A 23523-nucleotide genomic window follows, 5' to 3' on the forward strand; every position below is an offset into this window, starting at 1 on the left:
ACACACAATCTATACTTAGATCTAAACTTGCTACCTGAATTATTAAATTATCTTCATACAAATAGTTTGGCTTTAGGAAATCCAGGAGTTTTAAGTGCTGATTTGGTGATTCTGGGTTTTGTTTTTATTTTTTAAAATTATATTCCATCATAAAAGGAATAATCACAATGAAATATTGTGGATTTATGCACTATATAACAGCCTTATTAGTCACATACACAGGGAGGTCAGGTTTTATGTTCAGGTTTTCTTGAGGTGGTCTTGCTCTTTTTGCATTTTAGAGTTTCTTGTAAGTTGGTAGGAAACTTTTCAGAACCATTCCTGTTGGGACTTTGGACTGTTATTTTTTTGTCAGAGAACAGCTAATTTTTTTGACCCAAAACTTTTTATGAGATTGTGGTCTCTTTGACAAAAGAAATTACTGAAAAGGGTTTATTAGCTCAGCATTCAATTACTGGTCAAAAGATGAGAAAAAGAGACCACAAACACTCAAGAGTAAGCAATATCATCAGTGATCACTGCCTATTTGAGGACACAACCTTGCACCTAAATGCCTCAGCCTCTCCCTCTCCATTTTCTGTTTTTCTAGCATGACAAACATTTCACTGTATATACAGGCTTGGTTAAGGTCAACAACACAAACAAAGTAAAACAAGACAGACAAAAACTATTAGTTCATTATCTTCGATTACCTCAATTAAAATTTTATTTGCAAAAACGAAATATTTTTAAAACAAACTGAGAAATAATCATCTCACTATAGATTATAACTTGGCTGTAAGGACATCAAGATGTAAGAATGGCCAAACAAGGCTTTGAAATTTATTTCTCTGCATCACATCTAACCTAATCTATTTCTTGGGATCCCCTCTCACTTTCTATGACTACACGGAAAGAAGAGGTTTGTTGGTCCCTGGTTATAGCACAGCCCTGCCCAGTAGACTGGGTGGGTGGCTCAGGCTTGGAGAAGAGCGATCAGGGCTTTCCTGTCCCCAGCTGTGACAGTAGGATGCCCTACATTTCCTTGTCTCCATAACAGGTAATCTGAAAATGGTGAAAACTTGGGCTGAAATGGGGGTCTTAGGATTTCCCAGCCCCCTGTGATGAAGCCAAGGACCCTGAGTGTGCCTGTGGTTTGACACGATGGGTAAGATCAAGCTCTGAGCTCCAAAGATCCTGGTTCAGCTCTTACTACCATCTTCCTGAGACATCTGTGAGGATTTGTAGTCAGCCGTGGCTGGTCTGGCCCCTCAGAGCCTGGTTCCTGGGCAATAACTGATGTGTGACATCTACTGGTGGGGAGCCAATGCATGGAACTTTCTGAATATTTCTAAGTGTTTATTTTCAACTGCTGTCTGTGCAGTTAGATGTTATGTTCCTTCCTTTACTTCTAGGTGCTCAAGCTACTTTGCAAAATTGCTGAACATCTCTGAATGCAATCCAAGTCTTCCTAAAAATATGCCCTGCTTATCTAGACAGTGAATTATTTCTACAGATAAGATGTGGCATATGTTTGCTGTCTTTTGAGGTAGTTACACAGCTAGAAAAGATCCAAACTCATATTTAAAAAAGGTTTTCCAAGGATTACTTGGAAACTTCTTAAAGTTGTGTGGTTCCTGAAATGTCCCTGTGGTTGTGCTGTGTACTTAACTCAGTTGTTCCGTATGAGCGGCATCAGCCCAGAGACAGAGTGCCTAGAACTAGCCTTACAACAAACAGCTCATTACAAAGCTGAACTCTAGTGAACTGTGAAAAAAAAATAAAAAATGTAATCATATCTGCAGCACCGAAGAAAGGAAAAGCCTTCTCAGCCCTCTGTCAGTTAAATACATTTTTAATACTGCTGCTAACGAATAATAATCCTTTGATTTTCCTTCCAAAATCTTGCAAAGTTGCTGGCAGGTCCAGTAACTCTTCCAGTTTCTATTGTCAGCTCTGCCAGTCTCTCATAAATCTCACTAGTCTTTTACACCTCACACTCCAGAGCTCATGTTCCTTGCCTCGGATTTTGCCAGAATAAATCCTTATAATGTCACACAGTTTCCCCCCACCTCTAAGTCTACCCTCCTGCCTGAGCAGGCCCCTGTTGTGTTTTTTAATTAGATGGTGTCCTTTGCAGAGAATGGGACTTTGAGGCAAAGAGGTGAAAAAAAGGTCACTGGTGATTTATTGCATGTATCAGGGCTGAGCTAGCTGGTAACTGCAAGACAGTAAACCTGAATAATTAGTTTTGTGGGGAACATTGGAAAATTTGGTACTCCAATTCAGGTGAAAACAAAAAGGAATCTGAATCATTATTTTAATCTTATTGAAACCTCTCAGGAAGTGTAAAAACAGGTAGTTTGTCAAGAATTCCCATGTCATTATTACTGGTAAGAAAAGATATAATTCAAGAGCAGCCTCTGAGATTGTTTTCTTTTTCTCTTTTGGGATCACCTAGAACCACAGAGTACAAAAGTATAAAGTAAGATGTTGTTTTAGAGACTAGTCTTTCCACTTTAAATTTTCTAAAATATTTGCATGTCAGCTATCTTGGTCTTGCTTCAGGGAAGTTGGTTTGCTCATACGTATTTTTCATATAAAGTAGCATCAGCATCTGGAGCGCACACTTTTTGAAATTCAATGGTTAGGGAAAGACTATGGAGGAATAACATTTGGGTAGCACCCTTCGTCTACATTGTTACTGATGGCTAATTACTGTGACCAGAGCAGTAGCATTGTTATCATCAGAGCATCTAAAAACACAGTCTTGTGGATTACAAAAAAGCACAGCTCTGGAAGATGATGATATTGGCAGCTCTTCTGGGGAGCTGTTTGTCAGCAGGTCCCACATAACCCTACGGAGGCGGCAGCATTAGGGAAGGAGAGCTCCTGGCAGCCCTGAACAAAGCACCTTGTGCAGCCCGGGGAAAACCTTTCTCTGCCTTGTGAACCCATAGTGCTTGGCAGTTGTGCACAGCTTTCTTCCAGGAGAAGAACAATCACATTTCTCAGTTCAGCAAAAGAAAAACAGGAAAATAAAAAAAAATATAGCTCAATAAATTGTTGCTTTCATAGTTCAGAAGGAAAACTTTAATAGATGGTAACAGCCAAAATCCGTAGGTAACAAAAACAAGTTCAGTCTTTCTTATTGAACTGGGCTGTGCAGAGGCAAAGCCAGGAAGGGTTTAGCAATTAAGTGTTGTGGGACACCCGCTGACCCTGCTGCCTCCGATAATGGGAGCAGCTCTGCTCCTGTGACTGTCGACAGCAAAACCCACGTGCTGACCACGGGCTTGAAATTGTTGCTGTATCGCCTCTTCGTTGCAGGGGTGTAAGTGAGATCGCTCATACTTTTAGAGCTCGAAAGGCCACATGGGTGAAATTCTTGTGCTGTAGGAGGCCAGAAGAGCTTTGTCACTGGCTTTTGATTGACCAAGGTTTCACTTGCTAAAGTAAGAGTTATAATGGCAACTCTCCTATGATCTTACTATCCAGTCCTCATACAAGCTAAAAGGGACGTGCTAAATGAGAACTAAATTGTAGAATATTAAAAAAATTAATTCATTTCTGTTGATGTTTAATAAAAACAAGGGGAAAAAACCTCACGAGGTCCTTAATATTGCCTATTACTATGCATATCCTCAATTCATGACTAACGCATTTTATTTCAGTCACAGGGTTTGCTTTAAACAATTCAGTGCTGCATTGTGTGCTGCACTTCAGATGTTCAAGATCTTAATTGTTTGTTCTCTTCAGTATCCCTCACCCAAGAAGCTAATGAAAAATTCAGTCATGATGGTATTGTTTATGACATACATAGCTGTGACACATGATAATTTCACAATCATTTCAAGACACCATGTGGTTTCTTTTGACATTTTGTGACAGGCTGTGTTATCAAGCACAATTGTTTGCACAGGAAACAACTGTAACACGTGGTCCTTGGGACATTATGTTATCTCCTGATAATGATGTCATTAACATGTGTATACTATAATTAATGACTACAAGAGCGATTCATTTGAGTAAGGCTTATGAATCCATTTCATCTAAAAAGGGAAAGAAAACCTATAATCATTTGGGCTCAGATCCTGAAAGCTACTTACTTGCAACCTGCTGCAGCTACACTGGGTGACCCATTAATTGAGGCATATTAACCAAGAAGCATTTATTTCTCAGTTATATTACAGAATCTTGGATTAGAATCATTATCATAATGATTGTTCTCATAGAGATCAATGAGAGAAACAGGAACCTAGTTTCTCCTACCAACGGTAGCCAGGAAACACTTACAGTTCATCAGCCTACATAGTTAACATAATGAAGCTGAAGACGTGTAGGTAGCAAACCCGCTGCAGTTAATGCCACCTCCCCTTTCTTCTATAAGCTGTAAGACAGACCAACACACTTCTTACATCCTTGTCTGCATGCCACATAGAAAGCAAACTGTCTTAAAGGCAGTTCAGACACCTGAAGCTTTCTTATATAAGTTTAATAGTTTCTATCCCCACTGTTACAATGGGCATCCTCTTGACCGGGTAAAATATGGTCTATTTTTGTCATCATATTTTTGCCAATATATTTGACTGTTCGATGTCCTGATGTTAGTCATACCATGGTTTTAGTATAATGTCTGTTGTGCTTTTACCACAAACTCAATTCTGCTTTTCACTGCTTATAGCTTCCTGAAAAAAAAAAGCTATGTTTAGAACCCCCAACATTTGTTTTCAAGCTCCATGTTTCACTCCTTTCCCTTAAAGATAGCAAAATCCCACGGAGACTTTTTTGGTTTATTTGAATTTTCAGAAGGCTGTGTTTGGGCACACAAAATATTTTCATGGAGATATCTGCATTCAGAAACAGCCACAAAAAATAGCTGGGAGTCAATGAAATTTCCAACATGCCACAGACATAGTCCTCAGGAAAACTGCCTACGATGCGTCTAAAGAGATTAAAATGAGACTGAATCCCTGTGAAGACGTTTGAAAATAGACTGCTTGCAGAAGCTATGACCGATGAAGCTGGATTGTGCTGAATCCTCCAGATAGATTAAAACAGGACAGGAGGGAGATGGGGAACCTGCTCCTCCCAGCAGCCCCCAAAGCACAAATTTTGAATGGGGTTCAAAGATGCATGAAGCATTAGCTAGGCTTTTCCAGAATAGGGGTGGTGGTATATGACCCTGCAAAACAAAAATCAACAAACTTGGTTTTTCGAGAGATACTGTAGCCAAAAAGAAAGGCCTGTAACGAAGGCCTGCTTATATTATACATAATAAGAAAACGTAGCCAAGAAGAAAGGCCTGTAATGAAGGCCTACTTGTATTATATGTGATAAGAAACTATTCATTATTACTTTAGGTAGAAGGCTAACGATTCTTAGAATGAGCACCTGCTACACAGCATGAGAAAAAGGAGGAGCTACAAGACACTTCAAGGTCCTTATGTACATACTTTGCAGAAAGGGAGGACATTAATTGCCTCCAGCAGCATCCTTATCTTGCTGAGGCGTATAGCAAACAATTACCAACACCAAAATATTGAGGAACTAGGGGAAAGGTAATTTGGGCCAGGGTCCCCACGACCACCGACTCATAAGCCCCCTACCCAAATTATCCCACCTACTCAAAAGATAGAGGCGGAGAAAGGAACTGAGCGTGCGTTCTAGTTTGCGTACTAGGCAAAGAAATATGAATCAATTATTGTAATGGTGAGTGTACCACTTTGTAATCTGTGTAACATTTGTGTATAAATATGACAAGAGAACCAGCGTTAGGTGTGCCTGATTAGAGGAACTATCCTCCTGACACCCAGCGCTGCAATAAAGGAAATGCCTGCTTCCTAATGCTAAATTGGTGTTAAGGAGTTTTCTTTATTCCCGAATTCCAGTGACAATACCACTGCCTCCTGTTGGTTCCTTCTCTCTTCTTGTGGCACTGGAGGAGAGCACTTTGGGAGACCCCAGCATACCTCTCCCGTCCAACTGCTTCATAACTATACAAGGTCAATCTCTTTGACTTTTCTGTTGCCTCTTACATGTTGTTTCTATAGAGTGAGTGTACGGATTATATACTACGTAAATAATGATTTATATGCATCATTAACTTTGTTCTGAGGCTTGAAACACTTAATATGTACGTACGTAGTAGCCCTTACTCTGTAACTCCAGACTAATCATCACTGTATCTACTTCAGTGTGCACTATTCTTTTTTAAGTTAAAGTGAAGAAAATAACAATATACAATTTCATGATTTAAACTACGAAATATTTTAAAAGTCAAGAAATGCAAAATCAGAGTTTCTGGAATAGCAAATCAGAGCACTAATAACACCAGTTGATGTGAGAGACATAATAAAGGACTTAACGTTCAGAACATTCTCCCTACCTCATAAAGATGTTATATCTGTATATGTACATGTATGTTCCATACCTGTACTGTTGTCTTTCAGAAATGTTGCAATTATATTAAAAATAAGCAAAGTATCATTGCTCCTCCTAAACAAAGCTCCTGATTCAGAACCAAGTGTGCTTTTTCTTCTACGCAAATCATAAGAATTGGAAAGTTCTCAGTTTTGGTCTACAGGAATTTTTCATGAGTCAAAGTCTAAAATTCACATATTTTTCCTTTAACTTTTTAATTGCAGTATTTTTTATAATTATTGATTATAACATCCTTTATAACAACACATTAAAAGCAAATGCTTCCAAAAGGAGAAATAAAATCTCTATACCCATACAAAACTAGTGGAGCTGTAGAAGCAATCAAGGAATATGTATTTCTACTGCAAGCAGATCACAGGCTTAATTCGGGAAAAGCAAAAGCAAATGAAAAATTTTCAGAGTCAAAACAGGGATGTCAGAGTTTACTGTAAATTTAGAACACTGACTTGACTCAACAGTTTGAGGCAAACCTGCTGATAGAAGATTATTCCCAGCAGATAAGATCTATACCTTTCAAATGCTATGTAGATTGGCCTAGCATTTAATAATGCAAAAAATTTAGCTGGAAAACATATTTTTACTGAAAATACTCAATGGAAACAATATGTCAAGTGGTGCTGCGAAGTTACTTTTGTATTCATTATTCATATTTGTGTATGTGCATGCATATATATGTATATGCACAGAGAGAATGCATGCATATATATGACTACAAGAAGCACCCACATTTAAAAAATTTTTCACCCTCATACTTTGAGTAATCATGTTGTCCTTTTCCATAAAAAGTCCTCTGTGGATTTATGAATGTGGATTTTTTTCTCCCCTGGCCTCCACGAGGATATAAAAGTGGGTTTCCAGTGTATTAAGAAAGAAAAAAACCAAACCAAAACCTTTCAAGGAGTTGTATGAATAAATCAGATTTAAAGCAAACAGGCAATTTTTTGCTGGAAAAATATCACATGGTACACACAGAGCATGCCAGACTTAAAAACCATTACATGGCTTGCATGAAGGGTCTAAAAAGTCCTCTTTCACACTTATTATCTTGCTGAAACGTACAATGATGTAAATTAAATGGATACAGAGTCCATATCTTAAATGCTTTGGAATACAACAGTTAAAGAAGCAACCTCCTACGGATCATCATCTCGACAATGACAAATACATCTGCCTAGGTATCCAATGGTACTTGGGGAAAAATCCTCACGACCTTTATGGGGAGAGACGAAAAAGCACAGTTCCCCCTTGACTTGAACCAGTTAGATGGTTTATAACACTTCATATAGTATGATTCTCTCTTTTCCCTTTTCTGGGCAGGAAAGCATGAAAGCAAGTTATTCTGGTGTAAGAGTGTAACTCCTCAAGGTCACTCACATTTTAGCACGTAAGTAACGTTCCCTGAGTTAGCTTACATCACACTGCAGGAGAAACAGGTTAATGCACTGGTAAGTCAAGGTGTCTTGGTATAAGCAAGCTGGAAGTAGATGATGTATCCCCTAAAAGAACTCTAACTCCTGTGTGTTCCAGGCAAAATCATCCATGGATGGCCCATGTTAAATCCCTGGTGTTTTCAAGCTCCTACATTTCACACATATAGCTTGCTCATTTAAACATAGGAGCTGAAGCAAGATTTGTTTCAAGTTTATGCTTTGGGTTTCATCTGTCCATTCATGTGTCCCCTGCTTTTGAAAGTAATTTTAACTAAGTTGACAAAAGTCAACTCTTGCTCCAGAAAACGTGTCCATGTGAGAGATTTATAGTAATACAGCTTAAGTAATGTTACTATTAGAATATGCTAGAATAATCAGCAAAAGCAGAAATAATCTTGCATACGGACAAGGTCTAAGGAACTTACTGGGAATTGCAGAAGACAGCATGCATATATATTGGTATATGCACACAAGCACCTAAACACACAGTTTAATTGTGGCATCTAAAGAATTTACTGTGTATCAGCAAAGCCATGGTAACTGCCCAGGTCCATATGCCTACCCCACAGCAAATGGGAGGAAATTCAACCTCTTTAATTGTTGACTGATTACTTTGCATATGCCGCATGCTAGGCAGACACACGGACACCTACCACAGCTCAGCAGATGACAAGCCACCAGCTCATCCGTGTTCACTGGATTGTACATTTGAGCACCCTCTTCCAGAAGGGAGGCTGATTCGTTCTGCTACTGTACCTTAACAGGTGAAATAACTAGGTAGCAATGGTTAAAAGTAGATCACAGCCAAAGAAGAAGCCCTAGTCATCCTAGCCAAGCTAGACAGTGGATAGTGCCAGACTTACTCCTTCTGGCCAGGTTGTTCTCTCCTTTCTCAGTTTTGGACACCTCTTTAAGTGTTTTGGGAGGTCTACTAGTTTCACACTGAAGGGCCTAAGACCAAAAAGGGAGAGTGTTTGTTCCTCTGTGCAATGAGTTATTCTGGTAGGAATGCAAAACCAAAGTAGATCTAGAAAAGCAATGGTCACTATAAGCAATCAAAACTCAGAAGTCCTCGTTCATACCTGTCCCTCCACCAGCGAGTTCCCTGAAATACGTCTGGGAACACATACAGATGCTACACGGAGTTAGCAAAATTCCTGGGGGCACCCCAGGTTGCTATGCACTCCTGTAATGGTCTTCCTCACCATTTAGGTGCATGCCCATTTTTCTTAAAAGCTAGGAACTTCATTTAACTATTATTTAAATCTTTGAGATGGGCGTTTAGCAAATGGTAATCGGATTTTCAACAACAATATGCAATCACTTATGAAAAGTCTGTTCTTCCTTATTTCAGCTTGGCAAGTCACTACTTAAAAATCTGATAGCAGGAGATTTTCCTTGCTGAAAGTATGAGTTTATGGCTCTAAGTACATGGCAAAGAGCCAACTTGTACCAGTTGTAAATGCAACAGTTATATTGCATTGCAAAGTAAGACAAAAATAGCAGAGCTCTGCTTTCTTATGGAGCACTTACAGTAATAGGCACTCATTTTAAAAGCCAGTTTTGAGATAAGACCACAGAATTGAAATCCTGCTGCACTATTGTGTATGTACATGTGTGCAATTACCAAAATCAATGACTAGTAATTAAAAGTCAGGAAAAATAACACTCTAACAGATGCTCTTTCTACTGCTCTGACGATTTGCAACAAAATGTACTTATGTAATAGCTCTGTTGAGGTATTCTTTTTTCTGCCTCTTTCTCTCTCATTTTGTGGTCACAAGTTTATATCAGACAACTTTCAGAAAAGACATTTGATTCTTTGGAAACCTTTGTCCTTTGTGAGGAAAGAGATGGAAATAAGAGGAGAACAGGATTGTTTCTCAGGTACTTAACTCTCAATATGACATGTCAATTAGTAGAAAAATGTTCTTGTTAGGTCACTGATGATATGATTTAGGAGTTTATTTTAACCAATACAAGAAAAGTTCAGAATGGGGAAATGGAACTGAGAGAACTTGCAGTGCTGACTGAAAGCCAGACTACTGACATCAACTGGTGTTTTAATATACATTTCCAAAGACTTACAACGTTTGCTGGAGCTTGATTACATATATGTACAGAGTATGCCATACAATATATATGCACTGACTTCTTCTTAAAAGTCTAAGACAAATTTTAAAATAACAACAACAAAACCCCAAACCCAAACCAACTCCTAGCAACATATGTTTAAGTTCCTAAATACCCATCTGCTTTGCTAAGCATCCTTCAGCATGTCACTGATTACATGATAGACAATTGTATACATACTGTATCAGAGTTCTACTTTAAGAATGAAGGAATTCTTTAGGAACATAATATTTAGGATGCATGTTCTGGAGAATGTATCTTTAGGGATTGAATTAAATGCAAAAAAATTAACAAGAATGTCACAGACAAGAAGAATTGTGTTTAATGAAGGCAGGATTCCCCATAGCTCTGATTCCCCCCCCCGCTAAAAACCTAGATGTTTAATTGTTTTTTACTGCAAAGACTTTAAATCATTCACTTCCGTCCAGCCAGCCAAAGATGAATCATTTCATGTGTCTCCCTGAAAGCTGCATTACAGCCAAACAGCGTAAGAAGTACATTCAGGAAAACCCTATGCCATCTGGTCACATCCGGTTGGGTTTTGTTCCTTTTTGCATTCTTTCTTTTAGATGAGCATCAAACAACACATTTATGTGAACGCCCACATGTTCATGCACATGTGCACACAGAGACATCAGTAGCTGAGGCCATTAACTTACATAGATCAAACAGAAAAAGAGATCTCACTGGACTTTTACAGCGTAATGGCATCACATTATATTTTGCAAAATTAAGTATAGAAGCTTTCAGCAGAAGAAGTTTCAATTCTAAAAGCAGGGAGCTTAAACAACAACATCGTTGCCAATACCTGCCCACACTGGGCCACTTCCTTGATCACCTGCGAACACACTGGCTTGCACGAGGGAATATGTCAGGGTGAAGATTCACAGCTACTACAGCTAAAACAATTTCACAACAGCAATCACATGGACCTACTTGTACCTGCACAGTCGGCTCTGTTCTAATGCTCTGATAAATGCAGACAGTGGGCAACTTTCATAAACATCTAAATTCTTAATGCATACTGTTGCTTATTCTTTTGCAAAGTCAGCAGGAGGGGTTTGCACATTTCTAAACAAGATAACAATGTTAATGGAAAATACCATTTCACAAGTCCTGTGGTTGGAACTATAGAATTTATTCCCTCCCTGAAGAATCATTTCTCTTTTCTGAACTTGTGTGTTCACCTACATCCACACAGTTATGCGACACTGCTTTCCCAGAGGCTACCAGGAATTTGCTGGATGGAAGCTAAGCACTGAATAAATGATGGTAGAGAAGATAAAATGAATGTCACAAAGATGTACGTACTGCCCGGACAACGCAATTCCTACACGATCAAAAATTCTAACTCAGCATAGAAAAGGAAAAAAAAAGTGAATGTAAGACTAATTATTCTGTAGCCTGATGGAGACAGTTAAAAAAAACCAAATTGATTGGGTTAGATTAATCATAAGTAATTGGGCCAACAGTAAGAGCTCATTCTTTCATTAGCTCCCGGTTTGACAGACCAAATCAATTCATTCCTTAACCCTGCAAGATCTTAATAAGATTTATCTAAAAATGGAGCCATACTTCTTTAGTTATCTGTAGCATGAAGACACTCAGAAATCAATTGTTGTGGTCATAAGTGGACACTTCCTTTTTTTCCCAGGAAACATAAAAGCGACAGATTAAGATACGTTCGAGCACCACACACCAAACAAATACCTGAACAAACAATGTGGATGGGAGCTCACACGCTGATGCAGAGGTTGCATCTTAATGGTTAGGAACACAATCCAAGGTGAAGGAAACCTGTTTCCCACAAAGTAAATACATCTAGACTGCAAAAGAAAATCTGCATTTGCAAATCGTTCCTTCTGATTATACCTGACATGCACAGCAGAAAGGAGTATAGGAAGCAATGCCTTGAATTCTCCTGTATACAACGTCTTCAGCTTGTAGACAGCTCTTCTTCCTACCTCGCATTTTCTGCTCCTTTTGTATGCCTCCCAGATGTAAATTTAATTTTTGTTTTTATGTTGATTATCACAGAATCTATACACAGCATTTATACTGAGTACCATCATACGATTTTCAGAGGGTTATGAACAAAGCTACCATGTAATTCTTCAAAAACTATTTTGAAGAGAAAAAGAAAGCATTACAAAAAAAAGACACCTTTTTATATTTGAAGGCAAAATTGCTTGCTTTAAAAAAAGCTTAAAACTGCATTGATGAAACCAGTTGTGGAAGATTGTCTTTGACTAATTGTGACATTTGATATTATATTTAAAAAGAAATAAACTCTTCTTATCCAAAGCATAAAATATTTGCGCATATATATATTTTTTACATTTTTCTTTTACTACAGGAGAATTATACAAAAAAATGTATGCAACTGATTTGATGTCTGTGTCACTTGATACTCAAATGTAGTTTATATCCTACACATTTTTAAGATATTGTAATTTTTTTCATTATAACTCAATGGCTCTTTCCTTCTTTATGCAAAATTTAGGTTTTTACATCAAATTAAAGATATAGATAAACAATCATCCATAATAAACAAACAAACAAACAAATAATTATAAAAAATCATAATGCAGGCCATATGACAGTAGTCAATAATAAAACACCATGAATAAGCTTTTGAAGCATCGGTCTTGTGCTGAAAAAGATTGGGCTGAAAAAACTGAAAATGCAGACCACCACCTGATATGTAAGAAGAAACATTGTAACTTAAGGCTCTGTCCACTATTTTTGCTGTTCAGATAGCATTCTGCAAATCCTAAACTCATATGAGAATAATAACGGAAAGCTGTGAAATGGATAGATAGGAGAATGAATATGGGATGGAAAAGGACTTAAAAAAAAGGAGGAAGTCATGGCAGAGATGTGAGGTTTGCAGAATGGCGACAGCGAGGAAGAGGAAGAAGCACCAGTGCTGTGAAGGGAAAATGATGTGAGACATGAGAATATTGTCCTCTTTGAGCTTGAGGCTTTGTCCTGTGGAACACAGTTACTTTGTCAATGAGATGTACCTTGCAGCTGGCATGACGAGACACAGGAAAGAGATGAGGGGAAAGGGAAAAACACGGTACTGTAACAGCTAGCTTTTCTGAAGTGGAAATAGTCATGTGTACTGCACACACCTGCTAAATTAATTTTCATTCCATTATTGCTTTACAATGCTCTCTTGATTTAAGTTTATTTACTCTTTGTTAGTGAGATGTAGGGCCAACTCTTGATGACATTGCAAATATAAAAATAAGCAAGAATAGATCATGCATGCAACTCCCTCCTCTAGAAGCCAACATTAAACTGAGGAAACACACTGCATATGGCCGCCACCCTATAAATGAAACCAATATATTCACAGCAGCATCTGTATTTTAAAATGTTACCCAGGAAAATTATTTGGCTTAACAAAACAGAAGCATGAAAATACAGGGACTTTTATACACTACAAGCATTAAATGCCCCTTAAGGTAAATATTCAAGAGAAATTATACTGTCTACCTGTATACATGCTGCATTTGAAAACAGTTTGATTCTAGATAAACCAGTAAACACCACTGCTGAACTATGGGTATGGACAGTGTTTAGTCGTTACTCCTCTACCTCATGGGTTAAAGGGAAAAAAGAAATAACCTATCAGAACAATGTCCTAATACTATTTGTATTAAGACACAGTTTTGTGTAGCTGGCTTTGAGATTTAGAACCATTTCGTATTCTTTGTAAAACATTAGGAAAAAAAAAAAGAATCCTTTTTTTTTAAGTGTGGTCTGTTCTGATGAGAATTTCTGAGACAAATATTCCAATTTAGTTACCGTGTCTACTCTTTTCTCTCCCATCTTCCAGTTCCAGATTCACCGGGTAAAGGTCACCACAGCCTCTAAATGCCATCACATCCAGCTCCAACCACTGAGTGCTCCGCTGCTGTGCTGCTGAATGCGACGCTCCGAGGGTGCCTTGCGAAGCTGTTCCACCCGACGGAGCCAGCCGAGCGGCTGCGGGTCGAGCGGTGGCTTCGCACCCTCGGATGGTCTCTGCCCGCTCTTGCGCACGAGGCTGAGTCAGCGCAGAGCCCAGGAGGGGCACAGTGGCTGAGCTGGGAGAGGGGCACTCAACCTCTTTGCAGCCGGAGGTGGAAAGGAAGACAACAATGAGCATCAGAGTTTTGAGGATGTCCTGTCAAACTAGGAGGAGGAGTCATGTTTACCAAACTAAACCTGGTAGTTGAGCAATGAATAACTCTGAGATGAATAATCCTGAAACTCTAGCTGTCGAGCGTCCTACTCTTAGTGGCATATATTTTCCTGAAAACGTCATTGAGGCATATTCCAGAACAGTATTCATGCATATTTCACTTGAAGGCAAGCCTAAATCTGAACAGCTATGTTTTAAATTCTCTTTCAAGAAAAAGATTTTCCAAATTATCAGTAAGAATAATTTTCAGAATATTTCCTCCCAGATAAGAGCAAAGCCTTTCAAGATTGCCATTTATTATATTCTAGTACAGTAGGGTTTACAGTATTGTGCCAAATGCAATATACTGAAATTTTTGGGCTTACTTTCTTGATGAAGGTTATTAAGAATGGATTATCTACCTAGCTTGTATCAACCACTGCAACACCACCATCTCAGCTGGAGGAGGAGAGCAGAGCAGACATTATTTTCCAGTCTTGTTTCAGCAGTGTTCAGAGACATAGGAGCAGGAGCCGTAAGCCTTCATCTGAAATTATTTCTGTTGCTCAGAAGTCTACTGACCACAGCTGGCCAAACCTGGACACGGAGTTCATTGAAATCTGTGAGCCATGTAAAACCTTCTCTGAATAAACTAGTAATTTAACAGTACACAAGAGGTATTAAGATTGAGAAAGGAGGACACGCTGTTAAAATATCTGTGGTTTGGCTGTGTTTAAGTACTACTAATGTGTTCAGTAAAGGGAGAAAATAAAACAGCAGCTAGAGTACACACCTCATGAATACTATCTCCTATTCTAATTTTTCTAATAATTCTTGTTTCTTTTTCTAAGAAAAGTGAAGATGTGAAGGTATTGAAAAGATGAAATCATCACAGCTTTGTTAAACTGGTCATTTTTCAGGAAAGCATCAATGTTGTGTATCCGCTATAAGAATTTCAATAGAAAGAAAACTTCTGAAAATAAACCTCACCCATGCTTCCTTTTGAGCGTTGCTATTTGGGTGACATAAAGCTGAGAGAGACAACTATTCGGAAAAAACCCCAATAAATACGATACTGTTGATGCAAATGGAAAAGATACAGCAAAGCCTATGTGCACTTTCTAGCTAGCTAGTTGGAGAGAAATCTGCTTCACCTTCCTGCTAGAAACATTGCTGTGCAGCCAGCCTTGAAGAAAAGAAAAAAGGCTGCTATATTCTTTCTCTCCTTACACCCAATTAGATTTTATTTTTTTTTTAAGAGACAGAAGTCCTTACCTCCCTTCTTTTCCTTAAATGAGAGTATCGCAAAGATTTGCATACAAAAGCACTTGAGTATTTGTACTGCAGTACATCTGGCAATTATCTTACAAGAGAAAGCATTCGTTTTAGCCAACTGCCACAGGCTTGGTACTACTGAGAGAAGTAGAAAGCATTTGAATGTACAGAAGAAAAGGGATATTCCAGCTTTCTACCAGTTACCTTGAACATACTTCACGTTTAATTTCACCCTGTTGCCACAGGCACTGTGTTGTTATGACAGCTGATCTGCCATTGAATAGCTGTAAAGGAAAATCAACAAAGGATCGCTTCAGCGATTTTCAGTGCAATTTATTGGAGCTTGTATCTTGCGGCTGCTGCCGCCTGTCGGGGTAATGACACATGATGGGTGATTAAAGTGCAAGTCCCTAAATCAAAGCTGTGCCAATGGTCTGAAGAGGCAGAAAACAGCGTTCAGACCCTGTTCATTTCTCATAATGGGAGGACCTCATTAAGAAAAAAATGCACTGTTTTACTAACAAGAGGAAGTACTTGTGTCTAGGGAGAATTCTCATGTTTCCAAGATTTACCGTAGCTTTCTTACAGCATCTTTTCAACTTTTAATGAAAATAAATAAGTAATTAAAACAGATAGAGAGTGTTACCATCCATCACCACTGCCTTGGAATTTAAACTGAACTTTACTGTAGTTTGTTCACATCCTCATATTTAACACAGGTTTTGCCTTTGTTTGCCATAGAAATAGATGGTGAAAGAGAGAGCTGCCTGTCGTGAGGGTAAGGGCAAAGGTAGGTGCTCTCCAGCTCATGAGAAAGGACACTTTGGGATGCAAGAGTAGTTTCAGCTCACTGAAATGATTTTTCGTTTTCTTTCCCTTTACCTTACTCTTTCATTCTGAGGAGATATGCAAGTAATCCAGCTAAAGATTTTTACAAATTTTGGTCAAATTTGTCCATTGGACAAGAATGCACTCTGCCTGAGATAACCACAAAATAAGTATGAAGAAGTTAATAACTAAAAAAGCCCTTTGTTTAAAGATGGCAGAATGTCAGGAGAAGAAAACAGTAAAACAGAGTACACAATCAGACTAGGGGACTTCTGTTTTGCCACAGAAAATACTATTTACAGACCATGGGACTGTGAAAAATAGAGCGAGGACAGATTAAGAAATATCAAAATAAGTGGGCTCAGGTATATTTGACATAGTATGATTGTTTTTCTTCCTCTAATAATTTTTTGAAGGTGTTAGATGGTGATTTTTATCTTCCTTTACAATATAGCATGGATAATCTATCTTTGCAAATGCAGAACAGGCAATGCCACTCTTACTGACGTCTTGTGGGATATATGCATTTTTAATGAGAAATTGGACATAAAGAAAAGGATAGCATCTATGTATAAATGCTATTCTTTTCATACACAAGGAAAAGCAGCAATCGGACAGATCTCAGCATTCCTATATTGTCAACAAGGAATTATTTTCCAAAAGACTCAAATGAGCATTTAGAGGCACCCTGGTGAGCAGAGCACAGTGAGTTCTCCATCACAGCTTGCTGGCTTTACTGCAGGTGCTGCAGCAAAGCAAACTCATTCGACCGGCCACATGGGAAGTGTGCCTTTATCCTGCCCAGATAAAGTTTCATGGAGGAAGCCAGGCATAGACTTCTATCCATTTTAATAAAGAAATGCTGCAGTGTTTCAGCCATACGGCAGAACAATTTTTAGCTAGCAGTGGAGGAAACAGCTTCACTAGATTAGAATACATTTTCATAAGCATCTTTTGGGCTTGTTCGTGTTTATAACGACTATTATCTTTTGTTTCTTTTGCAGTAGTAGCTGGTTATGTGATCTGGGCCTCTTTGTTCCATGAGTTGTCTGAAGATGAAGAGAAACAAATCTTGCCTGGAAGAGGTCACGGTCAACGTGGACAACAGGCACTAACGGAGGGAAAGGCAGCAGAAGCACAGGGTGGTGAATTACCACAGCCAAGACCCAGGGTAGCAGCCGGGGCAGGGCACTAGATGGACCTCTACACTGTCACCAGGCTCCCTTTCCCAAATAGCCTCTTCTTCTGTTATTCCACCAACTCTTGACATAGATAACAATTTTAGAAGTTTTTTTAAAAATGTTTAAGTGGTGAAACTTAGCATTAAAAGTATTAGCTGGGATTAGTATGTTCCTGCTGGAAGGAGGTGTGGGTCTGACTGATGGCTTTAGGTTTATGTATTAAGCATATATAATGCAAATAGTTAAGAAGCATATTTGAGAGGAAAGTGAATGAAGCAACTCTGTTTTCTTGGCAGACAGGATTTTTTGGAAATGTTTTGGCAATCAGATTAAAACTTCTCCATCTACACTCTGACATGAAAATAAGCAATGGATTTAGGAAGGGGCAGAGCTAACATGACTGCCTCCAACAGATTATTTACATAGGAACATACATACCTTAATGAAAGCTTGCTTTTCAGGAGGGAGTTTTTTAACAATACCGTTCTATCATGTTATATATAGCCCCTAAAGTGGAATTAGGAAGTGTGACGTTTATTCAGATGAAGGCAGGCAGGCAGTCCATTTCAAGCAGACATGTCTTCCCTTGTGACTCCCAGGCAAAATAATTTTAAATAATTTTAGTTCTTCCCTTCATGTTAAAGGCTCATTATCTTTTCTAAAAATTCTTCAGAAGTCTTCTCATCCCAAGCACCGGGAGTCATTTCTCAAGACAGCACTAGATTCCTTATTCCAGATCTCGCTCATAATTTTCTAATATTGTATGTCTTGGTGAACAAGGAATTTGAGAACTACTTATCCTTGGTTCAGAAGAAGAGGAAAAAAATCACTGATCATTATTTTTGTGTCTACCTCTTGAAAAGAAAGGGAGAAGGATAACAGCTGCTATGTGAAGCTTTTCTGCTTTCATGGCTGCCATTCTAGCCCTGTGGTTCCTGATTCAGCATCAGCTCTGTCAGGTCTTTCTTTTCACATTTCAGTTAGTATTCTTGAAGCCTCTTTCTTTTCCTCTCATCTTTTTCTTTGCACTCCCTCCTCATACAATCTCCCTTTGACCAAGAAGTTGGACCATCTTCTCTGCCATGAAGGTGTTATGCAACAAACACTGAGGCACTAAATAACTCATAGAATCACAGAATCATAGAATGGTTTGGGTTGGAAAGGACCTTAAAGATCATCTAGTTCCAACCCCCCTGCTGCGGGCGGGGACACCCTCCACTAGACCACATTGCCCAAAGCCCCATCCAACCTGGCCTTGAACACTTCCAGGGAGGGGGCATCCACAGCCTCTCTGGGCAACCTGTTCCAGTGCCTCACCACCCTCACAGTAAAGAATTTCTTTCTAACATCTAATCTAAATCGACCCTCCTTCAGCTTAAACCCATTACCCCTTGTCCTGTCACTACACTCCCTGATAAACAGTCCCTCTCCAGCTTTCCTGTAGGCCCCTTCAGGTACTGGAAGGCCGCAATTAAATCTCCCCGGAGCCGCCTTTTCTCCAGGCTGAACAACCCCAACTCTCTCAGCCTGTCCTCACAGGAGAGGTGCTCCAGCCCTCTGATCAGCTTTGTGGCCCTCCTCTGGACTCGCTCCAACAGCTCCATGTCTCTCCTGTACTGGGGCCCCCAGAGCTGGATGCAGTACTCCAGGTAGGTGGAAACTTTTATCAAACACGGATGAAAAGAATCACCTGTGTGTAAGAGGGTTTTTAAGTCCACAGTGATGCTATCAATGGTTAGCATCAGCATACATGAGGTATCTGTGGTACAAGGGACAGTCAAGAAGTGAAGGATGTGGCTGTAAAGGGACTGCCTGCTGCCATGTCTGTCTTTCTGAGAGGCAGTCTCGTTTCACAATCAGTGACTAAATCCACCTAAGCCACTCTAATTTTTTATCAGGTGATTTGAGCTACTGCTCACAGACAACCCACATATAGACTGAGGGAAAACAAAACGCTAATTTGTCACAAGGAAGCCACAACAAGATCTATTGATGTTAAGCTTTGTTTATGTTTTGTAAGGCTGTTTCTTACCAACTTTGTCACCCAGAAACAACTGCCTGAGCCAAGTCCCACCTTCTATCTCTGAGTAAAAGCAGCATTTAGGGTGACTCTGTGGACCAGGATCAACTAATTATGAACACTGAATTTCATGAAGGAAGCCCAAGGTTTTTATCCAGTAGTAGAGCTATTCCTGAGGACTAGGGTACAGAAACAGGCTTGTGGGGGAGAGGGAAAAGAAGCCAGAATAACCACAGAGAAAAATAAAACAATGAATGAGAGGATACAGTACCAGAGAGAATAAAGGCAGGTCCAAGCCCTCCCTTTGGAGTCACTCCACTTGACCAGGTGCAAGTATTACATGTCATAACCATGCCACAGGAACAAGGGATCCAGCTATACCCGAAGCCCACCATTGGCACACTTCCCCAAAGCAACTTGTCCTTAATGTGTGCTTGATTAAAGCTAACACCGTGCCCCTTCTATGCACGCACCAACGTGCTAACGGCATTTGCTCTAACAGCTGTGCTGGGAGCAGTACGTGTGTTAGTGTGGATGTGTGAGGGTGTACAGACGTGCTTGCCTGCCATCTCAGAGCCGGAGGGGTTTTCATTAGATTCAAACAGCTACTGACTCTCCAGGGAAGCTCCTGCTCTTATTTGATAAGGGATGCTCTTTTATCACATATGAAACTGCATGCAGTGATCAGGCAGGCAGTGTGCATAGCTGCCAACCAGAGGAAAGCCCTTTTTTTGTAGCACATTACAGCAGTGCATTGCTACTACAGTTGAAGATTGGCCCCAAAATTGCCAGTTATGGAAACCACAGAAGGTGGAACTTCTACTGACCCACAGAAAAAGTATGCAATTAATATACTTGCATGACAGTTTGGGATATCATGTTATTTTTCAGAAGAAGAAGCCACTATGGTAAAACAGAGTGGAAAGGACATCTGAGGTACCGGGGCTGGCAAATCTAACAAAGTTGACACTCTTCCTTTCGAAGAACTTAGTTATTCATTCTCTGACATCACAACAAACAAACACCACCCCTAAACATCAGTGGTCTAAAGTGTAGCTCTCCAACGGAGAATAAATTGGATTTTCTTTCCTTGCAGAAAAAATAAAATATCTTTTTTACTTTCAAGGACAAACCTTTTTCAAGCTAATTGACACCTCAGAACTTCAAAGCACTCAGTCAGTCTTCAAAAATCCTACAAACATGAAAGCACATGGCTTGGTGACCTCCTTCAATACCGGTCTAATAGGTCACCCAGGAATATTTGGCATGTTGAAGTGTCAATAGTGTCTTTTTTTTCTAGTGAGAAATTATATTATCTCTACAGCATTTTTTTCAGAATATTTCCTCTATATTCTCAGCTATGTTCATGTTTGAAGGAGTTATAGCTAACATGCACCTAAAATCTGGATTGCTTTTGTCTCTTCTGCCTAGAAAGTACAGATAGGTTGAGGTTGCATATGCATTCCAGATTCAACAGAATTAGATGCATTTTCTGAATGTTATCTGACAGCGGCTAAGTCAAAATGACTACTGTGGCTGTATCTATAATATCTTATAGTATGTTACAGCATCTTGTGGTATCTACTGTAATTGTACCTATAGTAGTTATATATACTATCTTGAGAACTGATTAAAGGACTTTTTAATCCATATTTCCTTCAACTTCTGAGATTTCTAACTGTTGTTGTGGGTATTTCTTATTTGGATTTTTTTTTTTCACCCTTGACCAAAGAATTGTCTTACTCCCCCTTCATTACTCAGCTGTAGCTCACAGACACGATACAAATTGTTTAAATGAGATCTTAATCCTTTTCATCTTTACGTCTCCTTTTCTCCCTCTACTAAACAATGTTTATTATTAATCATACTACCAGGTGCTACCGCATGCAGCTGAATACCAACATTAAATTAAAAACAACAAAACCAACCTCTCCCGTCCCTCCCCACCTCCCCTCCCTCCAAACTAAGGATGCAGTAGACAAGCCTTTTTCACTCAGTGGTAATATCTGGATCACAGAGAAGTGTTTTAGTTCTTACTTTTAACAGTGAGGTACATGGACTTGCTGACGTCTGCTCCCACATCATTGCTGACCTTGCAGAGGTAGTATCCACTGTCTTCTTCCAGCACATGTTTAATCAGCAAGGAGCCATTTGTGAGAAGCTGGATACGACCATTCAATGCAATTGGCTGGAACTGAGGAACCCCAGCACCTAAAGCAGAACCCCCACAGAAATAGGATAGTTAGGAAGGAAAGCATCTCAGGGTTTTTTTTTTTTAAATAAGGCAGAAACTATAGCTTCCAGTTCTTAGAGGCTCAATTCAATTAAAATATGAATGGCTTCTGACATCATCGGAACAACTGGAATGGTTCTTTGCCAAAACTTAATTCGTTAAATGGAAAGAAGATAGACTTTTGGAATGTAACAATAGCAATAATTTGCCCGTGTTAAAGGTAAAGGGGCAAAAGGATTATGAAGAAGGAGTGGAAGAGCCAGAAAGGGGGAGAGAGAAAAGGAACGAGATTTTCAGACCACTCATGGGTAAAAAGGCACATTTGTTGTACATTTAGAGGTTCATAAATTATTGACAATTACAGCTGAACAGTCATACAAGTATGCATCCCTAATGCATACACCAAATGAATTTCTTATGACTAAGAGGGATGTCTGTTGTAGTAAACATGGCATACTCAAGGGACCTCTAGGACCTTGTTTACGAAACTCTGGGTAATGTGGAAAACCACATCAGTGACTGTGTTGCTTGTTTCCTCCTACAGCTGACTGACTGATGACACATAAAATCTCTGTTCTGCCATGTTTGTAGCCTGTATTTATTTGGACTGTTAAAAAAATACAAAGAAAGAAAGAAACAAAAAGCTCGGACCACTAATCAAGCATGAGGTGCCAAGTTTGGCAGTAATGTAAAAATAGAAGGTCCATAAAAAGACAGGAAGCCAAAGATTTCTGTATCAACTTTGGTTTTAAGAAAGAACCTACTTTTCCTTGGAAATAAAATACCGGGTGATTTAGGGAACAGGAAACAGGACACAACCATCCTGTCAGCATGCCGTACTGTCCAGAGGCCCACCACAAGTTCAGGTTCCTCCAGCATTAGGGACTCTTTAAGCGTATATTAAGATATGGTTCTTGTAATAAAGGGGTTTACAACCTACTTTGGCAGCAAGAGATGGGATTTTTCAGGGAAATCATAAGGTAGTCTTCTTCAAAGGAATTCTCTTATACCGCTTTCTGTACACGAAGTCAATATCTGTTAGCATTAATTACTATATGCAGTTGGCTGAGTCAGCTCAGGAGGAAATACGATGAATAAATACTATGGAGAATGACTTAGTATAAAATAGCAAGCTATAACAACATATGAATACAACATCTAGAGTATTAAAAAAGACCAGACATGCATACTAAAAATCCTTCTAGTCCTAGGAGAGTTTGCTTTGGGAACTTACAGTTACACTGAAGGTCTGGTGGCTGATACTGTGAACTTAGAAATGTTAAAGGGATAATGTTTTCACAAAAATCAGTTGCCACTGCTGATTTTTCAACTATTTTAGTCACATGCATATCCCACTTCCCTCTTTGTCTATTTTTTTTCTTTTATAAGCCATTTTTCCTGTCATTTAGTTGGAAGGCATTTTTATGCTTCACCAACTCTACCTGTCTGCAATTGATTGCCCAAGTAGACAGATGCAAGCACTCACTTCTTATATTTCTCCACATGAAAAATTCTGGGGACAATTTGGCGTTCACAGAAGGGAAAGGACTGATACTCCTGAGGCTAGCTACAACTGGGCAAAATTTTGCATAACAGTTTGCAAAGGCTTCTTACTCTTCACATGCACTGTTACTGCTATTACAGCCCAAGTCCTTCCTGAGCAGTGAGAGCACAACTGCATAGATGAATCTGCAAGAGGACGACATGATCATGAATCACAGAGTCAGAGACAGGTTGAGGTTGGAAGGGACCTGTGGCGGTCATGTGGTCCAATCCTTTTGCTCAAGCAGGGCCACCTAAATCTGGTTGCCCAGGACCATGTCCAG

At 39.3% G+C, this 23523-nt stretch overlaps 1 protein-coding gene across 2 annotated transcripts in view; it reads right to left on the minus strand.

Moving 5' to 3' along the window:
* Nucleotides 1-23523, minus strand: part of DSCAM (DS cell adhesion molecule) — a 476818-nt gene that overhangs the window by 129378 nt on the left and 323917 nt on the right. For both annotated transcript variants that reach the window (XM_054820229.1, XM_054820238.1), the window contains exon 11: nt 21502-21675. In XM_054820229.1, the coding sequence (XP_054676204.1) occupies nt 21502-21675 (174 nt within the window). The remainder of the gene's footprint in view (nt 1-21501; nt 21676-23523) is intronic.

This window comes from Grus americana, chromosome 1, assembly GCF_028858705.1.
Source record: "Grus americana isolate bGruAme1 chromosome 1, bGruAme1.mat, whole genome shotgun sequence".
Classification (NCBI taxonomy): domain Eukaryota; kingdom Metazoa; phylum Chordata; class Aves; order Gruiformes; family Gruidae; genus Grus; species Grus americana.